Source organism: Herpailurus yagouaroundi, unplaced genomic scaffold (assembly GCF_014898765.1).
Source record: "Herpailurus yagouaroundi ecotype Mexico unplaced genomic scaffold, PumYag 191, whole genome shotgun sequence".
Classification (NCBI taxonomy): Eukaryota; Metazoa; Chordata; class Mammalia; order Carnivora; family Felidae; genus Herpailurus; species Herpailurus yagouaroundi.
In genome coordinates this window covers 10,071,686-10,087,645 of record NW_024412422.1, presented here as the reverse complement: position 1 = coordinate 10,087,645, position 15,960 = coordinate 10,071,686, and the positions used below count along the sequence as shown (strand labels likewise).

General features: G+C 55.2%; 1 protein-coding gene across 4 annotated transcripts in view; it reads left to right on the top strand.

Moving 5' to 3' along the window:
• OAS3 (2'-5'-oligoadenylate synthetase 3) overlaps positions 1 to 14,537 on the top strand; it is a 22,386-nt gene extending 7,849 nt beyond the window's left edge. For 2 of the 4 annotated variants that reach the window (XM_040443814.1, XM_040443817.1), the window contains 10 exons: positions 860 to 1,013; positions 1,440 to 1,784; positions 3,117 to 3,417; positions 3,744 to 3,919; positions 4,734 to 4,984; positions 5,400 to 5,544; positions 6,253 to 6,426; positions 7,750 to 8,035; positions 9,085 to 9,260; positions 9,579 to 10,117. In XM_040443814.1, coding sequence (XP_040299748.1) covers positions 860 to 1,013; positions 1,440 to 1,784; positions 3,117 to 3,417; positions 3,744 to 3,919; positions 4,734 to 4,984; positions 5,400 to 5,544; positions 6,253 to 6,426; positions 7,750 to 8,035; positions 9,085 to 9,260; positions 9,579 to 9,944 — 2,374 coding nt within the window. In that variant the 3' untranslated portion in view covers positions 9,945 to 10,117. Of the gene's footprint in view, positions 1 to 859; positions 1,014 to 1,439; positions 1,785 to 3,116; positions 3,418 to 3,743; positions 3,920 to 4,733; positions 4,985 to 5,399; positions 5,545 to 6,252; positions 6,427 to 7,749; positions 8,036 to 9,084; positions 9,261 to 9,578; positions 10,118 to 10,561; positions 10,710 to 10,884 lie in introns of those variants that run through there. The other 2 variants (XM_040443818.1, XM_040443815.1) reach the window with 2 other exon arrangements.
• The last annotated feature ends 1,423 nt before the right edge of the window (positions 14,538 to 15,960 follow it).

The following is a 15,960-nucleotide window of genomic DNA, read 5'->3' as shown; positions in this document are numbered from 1 at the left end:
AAAAAAACGTTAAAAAGATTTTTCTGGGGCACCTGGGTGGCTCAGTCCGTTAAGCGACACCTTCGGCTCAGGTCATGATCTCTCCGTTTGTGAGCTGGAAACCCATGTCGTGGGCTCTGTGCTGTCAGCTCGGAGCCTGGAGCCTGCCTGGGATTCTGTGTCTCCCCCTCTCTCTCTGTGCCTCCCCCTGCTAGCGCTCCCCCCCCCGCCCTCTCTCTCTCTCTCAAAAATAAGTAAACCTTTAAAAAAAAAAAAGATTTTTGCGTGAACGTATTTTACACGTGAACATTTTATGCAACACGTAGCATACAGGTACCAAGGGCACATTTGATGCCTTTCTATAAAGTGAACCCACCTGTGAAAAGACCACCAACGGTGGGGCGTTCTTACTGTTGCTTATTGCATTCTGTTGCCGAGCAGAGTACTTGCATCGTGTGCATTTATCACAATATGCTTTCCGTTCTGTTCCTCATGGACAGTTTGGTGGTTTCCACTCCGGGGCTGTTACCATGAGGCTGTTCCAAACAGCCTTGCACGCGCATTTCGGTGTGCCCGCACCGTTAGAGAGACACATGGGAGTGAAACTGCTTGGTCGCGGGGGTAACTCTGAGTCCCTGGGGGTGGATCCTCCTGTCTGATGATTCTAATGTGCAGAGTGGAGGACCATGACTCTGATGTAATCTCCACGGCAGCCCCCCCCCCCCAAGTAACTGAGGCTCAGAGAAGGTAAGTCATCTGCCCTAGGTCACACAGCTGGAAAGGAGAAGAGCTGGAATTGGAGCCAGGCCTGCTTGACCTCGGAGCCCCTGATCCTGACCGTCTCGCTAACCAGAACCTTCTTGTCCCTCTGGATTTGCAGGCCCGTGATCCTGGACCCGGCTGACCCCACGTGGGACGTGGGGAACGGAGCAGCGTGGCACTGGGATCTACTGGCCCGAGAGGCAGAGTCTTGCTATGAGCACCCGTGTTTTCTGCAGGCGGCGGGGGGCGCTGTGCAGCCCTGGGAGGGGCCCGTGAGTGAGGGGCTCCCGGGATCCTTGTTACGCACCCAATTCGTGTACTCGGTGTTTCCTGAGCATCTGCTGTGTGCTGGGGCCCTGGGGTGTGGGACAGGCTTGAAAAATGGGGGCCGCAGGCATGTAAAACAACCTGATCACCAAGCTGAGCCTGCTTGGAGGAACCTTTCCGGTGGCACTGTTATCATCTGCTTACTGTCCGTGCTGTGTCCGCCCGGCACCGGGGACCTTTTTATAATTTATCCCGTCTGGAAGGGCGCCTCCATCTAATCTGCACGAAGGCGCCTTAGGGGCTAGCGGTGACCCTCTCGCTTTCTCTCTCTGAGTCTCGGTCACCCTGACCGCGCAATGGGAGGGGGGTGGTGAGAGAAGGGATGGAGAAGCCTCTTCGCTTGTAAGACAGCTCCTTCAACAAACTTCCAGGGCCTTCCACGTCCTGGGTGCTCAGGTTTGGACCACCCCATCCAGCGAGACTCTGCCCAGAGGGCCCCGGAGGAGAGCAGCAGTCTCGATGCCGTGGACCCAAGTGCAGGGAGCAGGCAGCCCTCACGCCCAGCTCCCGGCCCCTCAGGGACAGCCAGCACCACCCCCTGTACTCTGGGGACGGCCTTGGATCTGTCTCGCATCAGCACCAAGGACCTGGACCGCTTCATCCAGGACCACCTGAAACCGAACCCCCAGTTCCAGAAGCAGGTCAACAAGGCCATCGATGTCATCTTGCATTGCCTCTGCGAGAAGCGTTTCTACAGGGCGTCCACAGTCAGCAAGGTAAGTCGATGGGTGGGGACACCGATGGGACCCTCCTGGGGCACCACAGCGAGGAGGGGGAGGAGCCACAGCGTGGCTGAGGGCGGGCAGGGCAAGTGGGCATCCGTGGAGGGGTAGTTTGCTGGCCGGAGGTATGTATCTAAGTACCAGCTTTTTGGGGGGGGATCTTTTTTAATGATAGTTTTTTAAAAAAAATTTTTTTTTTTTTCAACATTTATTTATTTTTGGGACAGAGAGAGACAGAGCATGAATGGGGGAGGGGCAGAGAGAGAGGGAGACACAGAATCGGAAACAGGCTCCAGGCTCTGAGCCATCAGCCCAAGCCTGACGCGGGGCTCAAACTCACGGACCGCGAGATCGTGACCTGGCTGAAGTCGGACGCTTAACCGACTGCGCCACCCAGGCGCCCCAATGATAGTTTTTTAAACCACTAACAGAGCACGCCTCCTCTCTGCTCAAAACCCTCCCCGGGTTCACAGAGCACAGTGGCTTCGAGGCCCATAGAATCTGGCCCTGGTCTTTCTCGGAACTTCACTTACTCCACACTGGCCTCCTGGCTGCTTCTTGAACTCACTGGCCAGAGTCCGCACTGGCTGGTTTCTCTTTCTGGAATCCCTCACCACCTCACCCCACCCCACCCCCCCGCCCCATCCACTTGGCTTCCCCCACTCTCCTTTAAGTCTAGGGTCCCAGCCCTCTAGAGTCTCACGGAGGCCTGATTGCTCAGTTCACAACTGCAACCTCCCTTCCACAGCCCCACCCCGTCCCCTTACTGCCTTATTTGCCTGCACACAGCCCTTAGCGCTTCTGGGAGCTGTTGTTTGCAGACTATCCCTCCCTCCTCTCCCCCTGCTAGAATGTAAGTTCCAGGAGAAGAGGTAACTTTTATGTACTCCCATACCTTGCCACATGTGAGTGCCCAATAAACGGATGGATGGATGGAAGCAGGCCAGCAGAGCACATCCACAGGCCCCATTTGGCCCCGGGACCTCAACGTGCCATGTGTGGTCCAGATGGGCAGTCAATAGGTGCTGCGGATATTCGGCTAAAATCATGAATCCCTGCCCCCTTCACCGCACCCCCCGTTTTCTGTTGCTACATGTTGGTCTGACTTTGCGCAGGCCCCGAGGGTCAGAAGGCAGGTGCAGGCGGACATAATCTGACTCTGCCAGGCTTCTAAGAGTCAGAGGTCGCGGGGCTTGTGCAGCCCGCCTCTGTCACGGTGTCCCCAGACCTGACACCAGCGACAGAGTAGTGTTGGGACTGCAGTGGGGGTACAGCGGGTGGGGTCATAGTCTGACTCCTGAGCTCAGGGACAGTCACGGGTCTCAGATGGCCCATCCTCTGCAGGGGGGCTCATTTGGCCGGGGCACAGACCTGAGGGGCTACGGTGATGCCGAACTCATCATCTTCCTCAACTGCTTCGAGGACTACGGGGACCAAAGGGCCCGCCGCCTGGAGATCCTTGATGAGATGCGGGCACAGTTGGAATCCTGGTGGCAAGACCCAGTCCCCGGCCTGAGCCTCCGTTTTCCTGAGCAGACCGTGCCCGAGGCTTTACAGTTCCAGCTGGTGTCCCGGGCCCCAGGAAGCTGGATGGACGTGAGCCTGCTGCCTGTCTTTGATGCCGCGGGTGAGGGCTGCCTCCAGCCTGTGCCTTGGAGACCAATTCCCTCGCCCGCTCTGCTACACAGCTTGCCTAGGGTCGAGATCACCCACCTTGCGGAGTTATTGGGTGGATGAGGGAAAATTACTGAAAAGCACCCAGCACGTATTTGGTGCTTAAAAAAAAAAAAAAGTTCTGATTGCTATTCCATGTCGTAGACTGTGTATTATGGGTTGCAGTGCTATGCTATGCAATTGACGTTAAAATATTAATACAGGCTGGGGAGTGGCTGGGTGGGGACATGCTGCTGTCTTCGTTAGAGCTAGGCACTCAGAGTACTTCACATTTCGCAGGGCAGCTCTGTGCGGGCGCCAGACCTGAGCCCCAGATCTACTCCAGCCTCCTCGACAGCGGCTGCCAGGGGGGTGAGCACGTGGCCTGCTTCACAGAGCTGAGGAGGAACTTCGTGAACACTCGCCCACCCGAGCTGAAGAACCTGATCCTGCTCGTGAAGCACTGGTATTACCAGGTGAGGCCTCCATACCCGCCTCCCTCCTCCCAGGAAGTAGCTGCTGTCATGGCAACTGCCTCAGCCAATCAGCGCCTCCCCCAGGCAGCCATCTCCCTTCCTTCACTTCTTATTGGCCATCCCAAGTAGAAGGTCCACCTCCTCCATCCTCCATTTCCGGTACAGACCGGAAGTCCCTGGCTGAAAGAAAATCTTTCTCCGTCAAGCTCCGAATGCCCGTTTCTTGTAGTTGGGGTTCACCATCCACCTCTAGCTCATCTGTTTCCCTTCACTCCCCACGCTGCTAATGGATTCCCTGTTCTTGCCCACCCCCAAGCCCTAGCTTATGCTGTTCCACCATCACTGTCTTGTGTGCAAGGTGTACTAAATAAACCCCGAGCTTCCTCCAGAGCTCCTTCACCAAAAACACTCATCTGAATGCACTCGCATTCGTGTACTCATTCAGCAAACATCTACTGAGCACCCACTGCCACTAACGTCACGATTGTGCCAGATGTTGGGATACCAAGCTGAATATATCGCAGCCCCCATTCCTGTACAACCGTCCCGTACACCCTTGATGGAGAGACTCTGGGCAGAGATCAAGTCTGAGATTCTTAGCCTCGCTGTGTGACCTTGGACAAGTCACTACCCACGCCCGTTCCCAGACCTCTGTGTGTCCACCTGTAAAATAAAAAGGGTTTCATTTTGTCCTGTAAAATGAAAAGGGCTTTATTTTGTATATTCCCCTCCCTCTCCAAGTACATAGGGCCATGCTTGGCACATCTTGGGTGCTCAACTCCACTCATTCTTTGATTGGCCTTGGGTGACCTAGGTCGCAGCTCGGAACAGAGGACGGCAGCCAGCCTGTGCCTCCCTGCCCCCAGTCTATGCCCTGGAGCTCCTGACCATCTTCGCCTGGGAGCAGGGCTGCAGGAACGATTCTTTCAACACGGCTGAAGGCCTCAAGACGGTCCTAGGGCTCGTCCAGCAGCACCAGCAACTTTGTGTCTACTGGACGGTCAACTACAGCTTTGAGGACCCAGCTATCAGAACATACCTTCTTGGCCAGCTTCAGAAACCCAGGTGCAGACCCATGATGCACTGCATCATCCTTTCTCCCCCCGCCCCCCCCCCACGGTCACCCTGGAGTCACTGCATCCAGGAGGGATCCAGGCTGGGATCTGGGTGCCTCAACCCCACTCCTTGCTCTGGACTCTTTGCTGTAGAAGCACGGACACAGGGAGCCCCCAAAGAAGCCAGAGCCACGTTCATTAACACAATAAAATATCATGGCTGAAATGAAGGGCTCACCCAATACCTGACTGAGGCAGCCAGGTGGGAACCCTACTGTGCTTGGGACAGACTGGGCCAGCCCTAAGGTCCTGACACTCTTCTCCTTCTCCCCAGCCCCGACACCCTTTTCTGGTCCCTCCCACCCCCCTGCTCTTCACTGATTCCCACCTTCCCCACCTGCCTGCCCATCCACTCTGCCCCCCAGGCCCCTGCTCCTGGATCCTGCTGACCCCACCTGGAATGTGGGCCAGGGCAGCTGGGAGCTGTTGGCCCAGGAAGCAGCAGCTCTGGAGACACAGGCCTGCTTTAGGAATAGACAGGGGACGTCTGTGCAGCCCTGGGATGTGATGGTAAGAGGGGAGCCCCTGGGGCGGCGGATGCCGTTGGTGCCCCCTTCCAGACCCCCTTTCCCTGCCGGTGCGCGCATTCCCCAGCTGCCAGGAGTGTGTGTTTCTGCCGGCTTACAGCCGAGACACCTGCTCTTCTGTCCCAGCCAGCGCTTCAGTGACACGGGGGGCAAAAAGCCCACCCTCGTTTTTAAGGCGAGACCGGCTCTGTGATGCAATTCCGAGTCCAGAGTTCCCCGTGGGATCGAGAGAAAGCTTTCTCGAGCTGGAGCCTTGCCTAGCTCCTTCTCCTGCTTCCCTCACTCCCCTTTTCCTGCAAGCACTGCCCCCCGTTAATCCACGCACGAGAACCCCCATCGCAGGCTCTGCTTCTAGGGGACCCCCGCTTAAGGCGATAGCCAGCCCCCGAAGGGACACGAGTTTATTGCCCTTGCTTTTGTCAGCCGGATCTCATAACCAGGGCTTGATACTCACGACAATTGTTATTGCCCCCATTTAAAGATGGGGAAACCAAGGCTGCGTGTTGGCGGTGGAACCAGAACGTGAACTCGGGTCCTTCTGACGCTCCCACGCAGACCTGCCAAGCAGCTGAGAAAGAAAAGGGCTGTGGGAGGTAGCGGGAGTCTCATCCTCATAGACTGGCAAGAGGCAGGGCCTGCGCGCTCCTAGGGAATCCTGGCTCGAGCCGGCGTACCTGGATTCTTTCTGTAGCCTGCTCTCCTTCACCAAACACCAGCTGGGGACCTTGACAAGTTCATCAGTGAATTTCTCCAGCCCAGCCGCCAGTTCTTGGCTCAGGTGAACAAGGCCGTCAATGCCACCTGCTCACTCCTGAGGGAAAACTGCTTCCGGAATTCTCCCATCAAAGCGCTCAAGGTGGTCAAGGTAAGTCCCCAGAGGGCCGTGGGCAAGGAGGGCCCTGCAGGCTGGGGATCTCTCCCAAGCCAGGGCCAGGCCCGACCCACCTCTGTGGCCCTTACAACAATCGGCACAAGGCCAAACACAGAAGGGAAACCAGAACGCCGTTGTTGTAGGTGGGTGGCGGCGGGAGGGCTCAGAGGTGTCCAACAAATCTCTTCTGGTCGCTTGTGACAGCCAACTCAAAAGGAGGAACGAAGGGAGTATATTGGCTGATGTAAATGGAAAGCCCTGGAGTAGAGCTGCCATCAGGTACAGCTAGATCCAGGAGCCCGTGCGGGGTCATCAGGACTCAGCTTTTCATCCCAGCCCTTGGCTCTGCTGTCTTGTTTCGGACAAGCCCTTTCCATGTGATGGTTCTTGGCATCTCTAAGCTTCCAGAAAGGGGGATTCTTTTTTCTCAAAATTCAAATAAGTCTTGGAATTGAGTCTTATTGTCCTGACTCGGGTTATATACCCCTCCCCAAACTCATCACTGGGGCTAGGGAGACACCACGCTCTGACTGGCCAAGCCTGGTTCATATTATTGAGTCAGTCCCACGTGGACCTGAATTGTGGGGGAGGAGCGGTTCCCCCAAAGAAAACCGGGGTGCTGGTCTTAGAAGTAGAAGGGATGCTGGGGGTGTATAAAAAGCCACATTGTCCACTGCACCAGATACAACCTCGGTCCACAGCCGAAGTCACAAGTGAGACCCAGGTTAGCTCTGGAAGATTATCAGCATGGAATCAGCCAATGAAAAGTCCCAGGCCTGATGAGTTGCTGTGTGGCCCCAGGCAAATACCTTCCCCTCTCTGATCCTTACCTTCTTTACCCATAACACTTAAAGATGATAACCTGGCTCACTGGCTGTCAACCGTGGCTTCACTTAGAATCACGAGGTGACTTTTAAAAATTAGACTGATGCCCTGTCCCCCTCCCAGGCCAATTAAATCACAGTCACAGGGGCATAGGAGCCATACGTACATCAGTCAGTTTTTAAAGCTCTCCTGGTACAAGCAGGCTTGAGAACCACAAGTCAAAAAAATAAGCAAATAAATCTCTCAAATCCCTCCCGGCCCCCAAACTTGATGGAATGAGAACGTTTGCATTTGTTGAAGGGTTTAAACTTAACATCTTGCACATTTCTTTTTCTTGCAACCATACTACGTCTCAACCGCATATTAAAGAGGTAAGACAGAGAGGTTAGGTGACTTGCCCAAGGTCACACAGCAAGTTCCTGACCCACAGGCTCCAGCAGGAGGACGTCATGCAGTCCTGCAAGGGTCAAGCCACCTCCGTGTCCTCCCCGGGGTGGCTCTTTAGCCAAAGGCACAGCTCTGCGAGGCCACTCAGATGCTGATATAGTGGTGTTCCTCACCTGCTTCAGCCAGTTCACCGAACAAGGGAACAAGCGGGCTGAGATCATCTCAGAGATCCGAGCCCAGCTGGAGGCATGTCAGCAGGAGATGCAGTTCGAGGTGAAGTTCGAGATCCCCAAGTGGGAGAATCCCCGCGTTTTGAGCTTCTCTCTGATGTCCCAGACGATGCTGGATCAGAGCGTGGACTTTGACGTGCTGCCAGCCTTTAACGCCTTAGGTGAGGTACCCGAGCATACTCCTGAGAAGGGGGAAAGCAGAGGCAGGGCTGCCAGGGACAGCAGTCGAGGTTGTGCACTGCACAACCAGACCACACATGTTCACAGGGCAGGCATTGTACACATGTGTGTTTCTCACCACTTTCCTGCAAGGTGTCTGGAGAAAAGGACACGTTTTTCCAATTCATACAACAGTTCTATGCAATCTGACAGTGGCCCTGGGCTGGGCCCTAGTCTCAGCATGACAGATGACCTTGAGCAAGGGAATTCCCTGCCTTGAGCCGCAGTGTCTTCCCCTGACACTGTATTCGAGTGTCTCCGTGCACTCCCAGCTTCGAGGATTTGTGTGCTACCTTCTCCACCTTCCACAGACCCGGAGGATCCGTTCATTCAACACATGCACCGAGTGAGTACGTGTCCAGCATTCTCCGTGGCACCAAGGGTACATCCCTGCACAAAACAAACACAAATCCTTTCTATCTATTCAATTCTGAACTTGCACTGGAAAGTTCGCAGAGCGAGGACGTCCCGTGTATTGGAATGTACTTGGCTCCTGAGGTTTGAGAAACGAGTGACAAGGGAGGGAATCATCCAGAAATGTGTCTGAATCTACACAGTTCCTCAGTTCGGAAAGCAGGAACGCTTGAATGTCAAGGAATGCCTTTAAGGGCGGTGAAGCCGGAGAGTGATACGGTCCTGTTCCTTACAGGAGGCTCTAAGACTGAGGCTCTGCCTTTGTTAGAGAGGGCTGAACAAGTGTCCAGGAGCCGCTAAAGATGTGTCAGCTCCCAGCTGAGACTTCTTGCTGACAGCCAAATGGAGGGGTTGAAAGGGGGCAGGAAGGGCCGCGAGATTCTCACCGGGGATTTAAGGCTGGGTCATGCCACGTCTGTGTTCCGTCTAAGATCCCCTGTGCTCCCTCCCCGCCACCGTGGGTCTAGACCCCCCGGCGAGGGAGGTGCCCAAGTAGGAGATCCTGGAAGGCCTGTCTCAGTTGGCCCCAGGGGGGTTCTGGGAAACGAGCCGACGGTGGCCTCTTCCCTGTCTCCAGGCCAGCTGAGCTCCGGCAGGAGGCCCACGCCTCAAGTCTACGTCGGCCTCATCCACAGCTACAACAACGCGGGCGAGTACTCCACCTGTTTCACGGAGCTGCAGAGGGACTTCATCGTCTCTCGCCCCACCAAGCTGAAGAGTCTGATCCGATTGGTCAAGCACTGGTACCAGCAGGTTCGGCCACGAGGACGGGGCCATCCCCCCACCCCCCGCCCGGGCCCTGGAGCGCTGTCCTGGGAGGAGGCGGGGCACGACCCTGGGTTGGCCCAGCGGCTGGAGAGAGATTTCATAGCTGTGGGACCTTGGTTTGCTTATCGGTGAACTGGGGCTGGTGTTGCCACATCGCAGCATTTGAGGGCATAGTGCATGGCCGGGCATCTGACGCATGGAAGTGCCCGGTAAAGGTTTGGGGTGGTCTTGCCAGCTCTGGAAGGGTCCCTCCTGTGCCTCTTCATTGCCAGTGTCAACCCACACTTTCCCTTTATTCCCCAGTGCAACAAGATGCCCAAGGGGAAAGGCTCCCTGCCCCCCCCCCAGCACGGGCTAGAGCTCCTGACGGTGCATGCCTGGGAGCAGGGCGGCCGGGACCCCCAGTTCAACATGGCGCAAGGCTTCCGCACTGTCCTGGAGCTGGTCAGCCGGTACCGTGAGCTCTGTGTCTACTGGACCGTCAACTACGACAACCGGGACAAGACTGTCAGGGACTGGCCCACACTCAGTGTTGCAGTGTCTCAGATCTGGGGACCCTCGCCCTTCCCACTTCCGCAGGGCACAGAGCAGGGACAGCAAACTCCTCTTCCTGGAATGGAGCTCCTTTCTAACAGGGACAGCCTTAACAGGGACAGCCTTAGCACCTGAGGGACAGGCACTCCGTTTCCTGGTCCCCTGGTTTCCAGGTGAAATGTAAGACTCCAAGTTTGAATTTCAGAAAAAGAATGAGTGACTTTTTAGTATGTGTATGCCCCCACGCAGTCCTTGGGACATACTGACGGTTTTCCAGAGCTCAAATTTCACTGGGCATCCTCTGTTTATATTTGTTAAATGTGCCAACCCTACCTGGGAACCCACCAGGTAACAGGAGCAGGTCTGCTTCTTTGGGATTTTGCCTCCCTCTGAAATGGTGCAAAGATAACAGAGACGCTTGCACAAATTCACGATGCATCTCCAGTCAGTGGGTGACGGCAACTTAGAACAATGTGTTGAGAAAGACTCTGATGTGGTGACATCTGCCACAGATGTAGGAAGGCAGAGTGGTAGAACGAGTCCCGAGATTAATTAACAATGCCCGCTACATGCTGAAGGGGTAAGAGTGGCCCAAACGAACATGGTGGTTGATTAGTAATGTCTGCCCGGGACACAGAAGGGAGAAGTGGCCCGTGCAGAGTGTTGGGTGATGGAGGAGAATAGTCCAACCAGTCCCACAGAGGGGCACCCAGATGTTGCCAGGGGTCGGACTGACCCTGATGGGATTGCAGGCCCATCATCCTGGATCCAGCTGACCCGGCGGGCAACCTGGGCCACCATGCCCGCTGGGACCTGCTGGCCGAGGAAGCTGTGGCCTGCATGTCTGCCCTGTGCTGCATGGGCAGGGACGGCACCCCCATCCAGCCATGGCCAGCGAAGGTAAGAGAGCTGTATGGCGCAGCAGGGCGCACCCTTCCCTGGGGACAGTGTGCTCAGGGGAGGGGCCTGACTCCTGCCAAAGGGGCCCCCGTGCCTCCACATCCCGGCTGTCCCTTGGTCTCTGCTTCTCCAGGAAGGTTAGGACAAACCAACTTCTTCTGTCACCTTCCGCCAGGCTGCCGTGTGAAGGCTGGAATTTATACCAGATGGAGGGATGGACACCAGCCGTTGGCGTGGAGAGACTTCGGGTCACCTACCAGATGTGTGTGTGCGTGTGTGTGTGTGCTCGTGAGAGACAGAGAGGCCTCGATTCAGTGAATCCACTCCTCCTCTGTCCAGCCTCCCTACTCCTATCCCTGCCTTCCCACTCTCTGCCCTCCTCCTGCTCTGCGTACCCAGCCCAGCTGAGTTTTATCAAATACCCCCTTGCGTCAGACGGGCACTGGCCACCACAAGGCTCCCCTGCTCCCCTGCCTCCTGCGGCCGCGCACCAGACTCCGTGGGCTGGCAGCGGCCTGTCGCCGCCATGACTCCACTCTCAGACAGCCACTGTCGCGTACCACACTGCGTCCCGCCCCTGCCGAGAATGTCCTCCTCCTTCCCGCCTTCTCTGCCCTTCCGCACCGGTTCACATCTTCCGCTGAAGCCCATCCCTGTCCGCCCAGTGGCCTCTCCTCCTTCCCCAGCCCAGCGGCTTTCGCAGAGATGGCAGTCTTCGTGCCATTTGTCAGCCACAGGCCATCGGCAGTGGCCGCCTGGAGGCCTGGGTTCTGGAAGATTCTAAAGAATGGATGCATACCTGGGAAGATGCGATGTAATCAACTAGTGATGTTGCCATGGATGCGGTAGGGGAACGTGGTGGCACGAGTGCTGTGATTGATTAGCGATGTCTGGCCCCAAGGCAGGAATATGGGCTCACAGGCTAACGGTGTTATTGAGCAGCTCTCTGAGCTCGGCCACCGGCAGGAAGAGCCTGCCCGGATGGGCCGGTCTTGTCTGCCACAGACAGAAGGCGTGGGGACGTGTGTACCATGCAGTCCCTCTCATGGGACCCCTGACTGAATGCCTTTTTGCTGGAGGAGCCTTGTTTTCTACCTCCTTCGCACATCTTGAGACCACGGCCTGTTTGCCTTCTTGAATTTTTTTCTGGGCTCCTGTCTTCTCTCCTGATGTGCTGGAACATCGCCGGTGGGATTCTCCATCCCCAGAGCGAGCCAGTGCCCAAACAACAGTGCTCAGCCTGCTTCCCTCCGCCCTCCAGGGCAAATCCACAGTGTGATTTGCAGGCGGGGCTCCTGCCCTCCAGGCCGACAGCTGTGTCCCTCTCGGTCAAGGCTCAGCACAGAAAACAGGAAGTAGTCCAGGAATCGTTAGCAGGAAGGGATTCCATCCAAAGTCCCTGGACAGTCGGGAGGAGCGGAAGGCAAGGACCGTGGTGGGACTGGTGGTCTCAAGGTTAGACCCCCGTGGCTGAATCAGAGGTCAGGAAGCTGCTCCTGCCTGTCACCAGGCCACTGCCTCACACCCACCTAGCCGGGGCCGGACCCGGGATGTGGGCTCCAGCAGCCACGGGTGTCGCTTGGGACTTGCCAGCCACCAGCTCTGCAGGAAGATGCCTTCTGTCTCCCTCCTGGAGCACAGTCGAAATTACGGCCAGAAGTCTGGCGACAGGGCCATCGGAAGCGAGTTGTTCACCTCCCACTCCTTGCAGCGCAGGGAAGGAGGGATGCCCAGTGCTGACCGCCCGCGTCCGGGTCGGCATCCCCAGCAGATGTGAACTGCGAATGTCTGTTGGGCGGGTGAGGGGGTGGGCCGTCCCAGAGGGAGGACCAGGAGGAGACAGAGGGGAAGGAGCCCCCATGCATCCCCACCCTGCCCCCCCCGAGTGTCTCAGATGGCCTGACTCTCCGTGGCCCACTGCTGGGTACTGCCGGTCGGGCGCTGAGTCCGTTCGGGCTGCTGTAACAAGGCACCACAGACCGGGTGGCTCATCAACAACGGCAGTGTATTTCCGGCAGCTCTGGAGGCTGCAAGTCAGCACGGTCGGGTTCTGGGAAGAGCCCCTTCCAGGCTGCAAACCTCTTGTGTCCTCACATGGCAGAGAGCCGGCCAGCTCTCCGGACTCTTCTTTCAAGGGCACTGATCCCATTCGTGAGGGCTCCCCCTCGAGACCTCACCACCTCCCGCAGACCGCCACCTTCTCATACCATCCCATCGGGATTGGGGTTTCAACATAGGAACGGGGGGGGGGGGGGGGGCATACACCATGGCGGGGATGCAGACCGGGGGTGGGGAAGAGCCTTCCCCTGTCCATGCCATTCTTAGAAAGTGCCAGAGAGCAGGCCCTCTGCTCTGCCTGGGGCCACAGCGGCCGAGGCTCGGGGGCAGAGCCCCCGGATTCCGGGGCCGCGTGGGTGCCCCCCTTCCCTGTGCCACTCGCTCTGACAGCTGGACTGCTACTGAGGGCACGTGGTGTTGAAAAAGCCTTCTTAAACTCACTTCACTGCCTGTGAAGCCGGGGCTGGGGTTCGCAGGACCCCAAGGTACACCTTTTGCGTTGGTGCGGTTCCAGGGGCTCAGAGCTGACACCGGTGGGCACAGGGACCCGTCCCATCACATGTCCGGCAGCAGGTGGGGACCTGGCCTGGGCGTTGCAAGCTGGTGGTTCTCGGCCCAGGTGGGGCCAGCAGCAGGGTCTCAATTCGATAACTCCCATCGTCATGACGCGGACTCTATGCACCCCACACCCCCCAAAATGGCTCTTGAATTAGGATAATTGTGAGATGGTGAGAAATGGGGTAGCTCCAGTAGGTTGGAGGTGAGAAGGACCTGTCACCTGGTCCGGGCTGACCTGAGGGGGGGGGGGAGGGGGTGGCGCAGATTTATTCTATTCTGGTTCCTGCGTCCTTGACAACGGCCACTCTGGTATTGGCCTCATAGCCCTGCTGTCCCGTTTGAGGGCTTCCTGATCTAGCCACACCCTTAATAGGCGGCGATTTTAAGTTGATTTCTTACATGTAATGACCCTAAGGATGTAAGGGTTAAATTGTGGTGTAGGGCTAACCTATAGCTTGAGACATAACAGGTTTGTTTTGACCTGAAGGTTAAGAGACAGCAGCCTTGCTTTACTGTTGTAAATTAGGCCTCACCAATTAAGAAAACAAAAGTTCAAAGAAAAGAGGTCAAGGAGATCAACTGGACTTAATGGCAGAAAGTCTAGAATAATCACCCCATCCGGGAACTGTTTCCACCTCATCTGGGAACTATTTCTTTGTTCTGTTCCCAGGTAATGATAAAACGATGTGGTCGGCTATAAAAACTCTGTACCCCGGCTGTTCGAGGCCGCACTCTGATCAAAAGTGTTGGTCCCGATCGGTCGGCCTTGCCTCTTGTTGCAATAAACTTTGTGGGGACTGTCACTGGTGCCCGTCGCATTCTGTTTCAGGAGTCGTGTGGATGCAACAAGTGTAACCACAAAAATGTCTACATGCACTTTTCTCTGGAAGAGACAAACTGATACTAAAGTTCTATGGACACACATGTGTGCAAGAAAAGCTTGGAAAATGCAGAAAAAAAGAGCTCGGAGGAGGGATGAGCCCCAACCAACATTAGAACTTACTAGGATGGGACGCCTGGCTGGCTCAGTCGGTTAAGCATCTGACTTCAGCTCAGGTCATGACCTCACAGGTTCCTGAGTTCCAGCCCTGCATGGGGCACTCGGCTGTCTGTCGCAATGAGCCCGCTTCTGAACCTCTGTCCCCCTCTCTCTCTGCCCCTCCCCCGCTCATGCTCTGTCTTTCAAAATAAATAAACGTTAAAAAAAAAATTTAAAAATCTGAATATAAGAATCTATTCATTATATGTGCTATAAGACATGATAGCATTGTATCAATGTGAAAATTCTAAATCACGTTATTGCTCTGTGTTTATGTAACAAGACATCCGTGTTCTTAGAGGATACATATTGGAGTACTTAAGAGGAAAGGGGTCTGGGTGATTAGGTCATGTCAACGTAGGGTCATCAGTTCTAACAAATGCTCCAGTCTTGGAGGCAGGGGTGGGGGAGGGGAATGTTGCTAGTGGGGGAGGCTGTGCATGGGAGGGCAGGGGGTATCTGGGAAATCTCTGGGCTTTCTGCTTAATTCTGCTTTAAAATATAAAGTCTATTTAAAAAAAAAAAAGGAGTAAAGGGGACTAACGTCTTCAATATGACCTCAAATGGCAATACCGTACTAATTATACGATGGGATGCCCATGCAGAGAATAAAGAACCAATGTGGTAAAATACTCCGGGGGAAGGGTATGGGGATTCCTTTGTACTCATCTTGCACATTTTCTCCAAGTTATTGCAAATGCAATGAGTTCCTTTGTACTCATCTCGCACATTTTCTCCGAGTTATTGCAAATGCAAAGTGTTCCGAGTTATTGCAAAATGCAATGTTTTAAAAACAATCATAAAGCAGGGACTTTGGAATCAGGTCATTCGGAGGTAGAACCTATCCAGACAAACTGCGAGCTGTGTGAACCTTCCCACTGAGCCTTCGTGTTCTCATCTAGAGAAGGAGCCTTCTGATCCCTGGGCAGCCTACCTCTAAATGTGGTAGGAACAGTCATAAGGACGAGGAAAGACCCTTATTGGGCAGGTGTAGTAGTTAAGATTCTCCAGAGAAACAGAACCCATAGGATAGATAGATCGAAGTAGGGAATTGGCTCATGCTATTTGTGGAGGCTAGCAGGTCCAAAGTCTGTAGGGTAAGCTGAGAGGCTGGAGACCCAGAAAAGAAAGCTGAGATTGGAGCTTGAGTCTGAAGGCCATCTGCTGGTGGTATTCTTTCTTCCTAAGGAAAGGTCGGCCTTTTTTCCCATTAAGTCCTTCAACTGATTGGATGAGGCCCACCCGTGCTAGGAAGAGTATTCTGCTTTATTGAAAGTCTACTAATTGAAATGTTAATCTCATCTAAAAAAAAAAAAAAAAGCCTTCACAGAAAGATCTAGAATAACATTTGACCGAATATCTGTGTACCATGGCCCAGCCAGGTTGACCTACGAAGCTAATCATCACAGCAGAGAAGGGCCCTGTTCTTTCCCCATCTCAGGGACTTTTTTTTTTTTTTTTTTTTTTTTGCCTTCTGTATTATTTATTATTGCTAGACAGAGGCAGCCAGTGGGAGCCCTCTGGGGTTTTCATTTTGCACAACTCTGGATGGAGTTGCGCGTCTGTCTTCCCCCTGGCCTGTGCACTCCTGGGCCG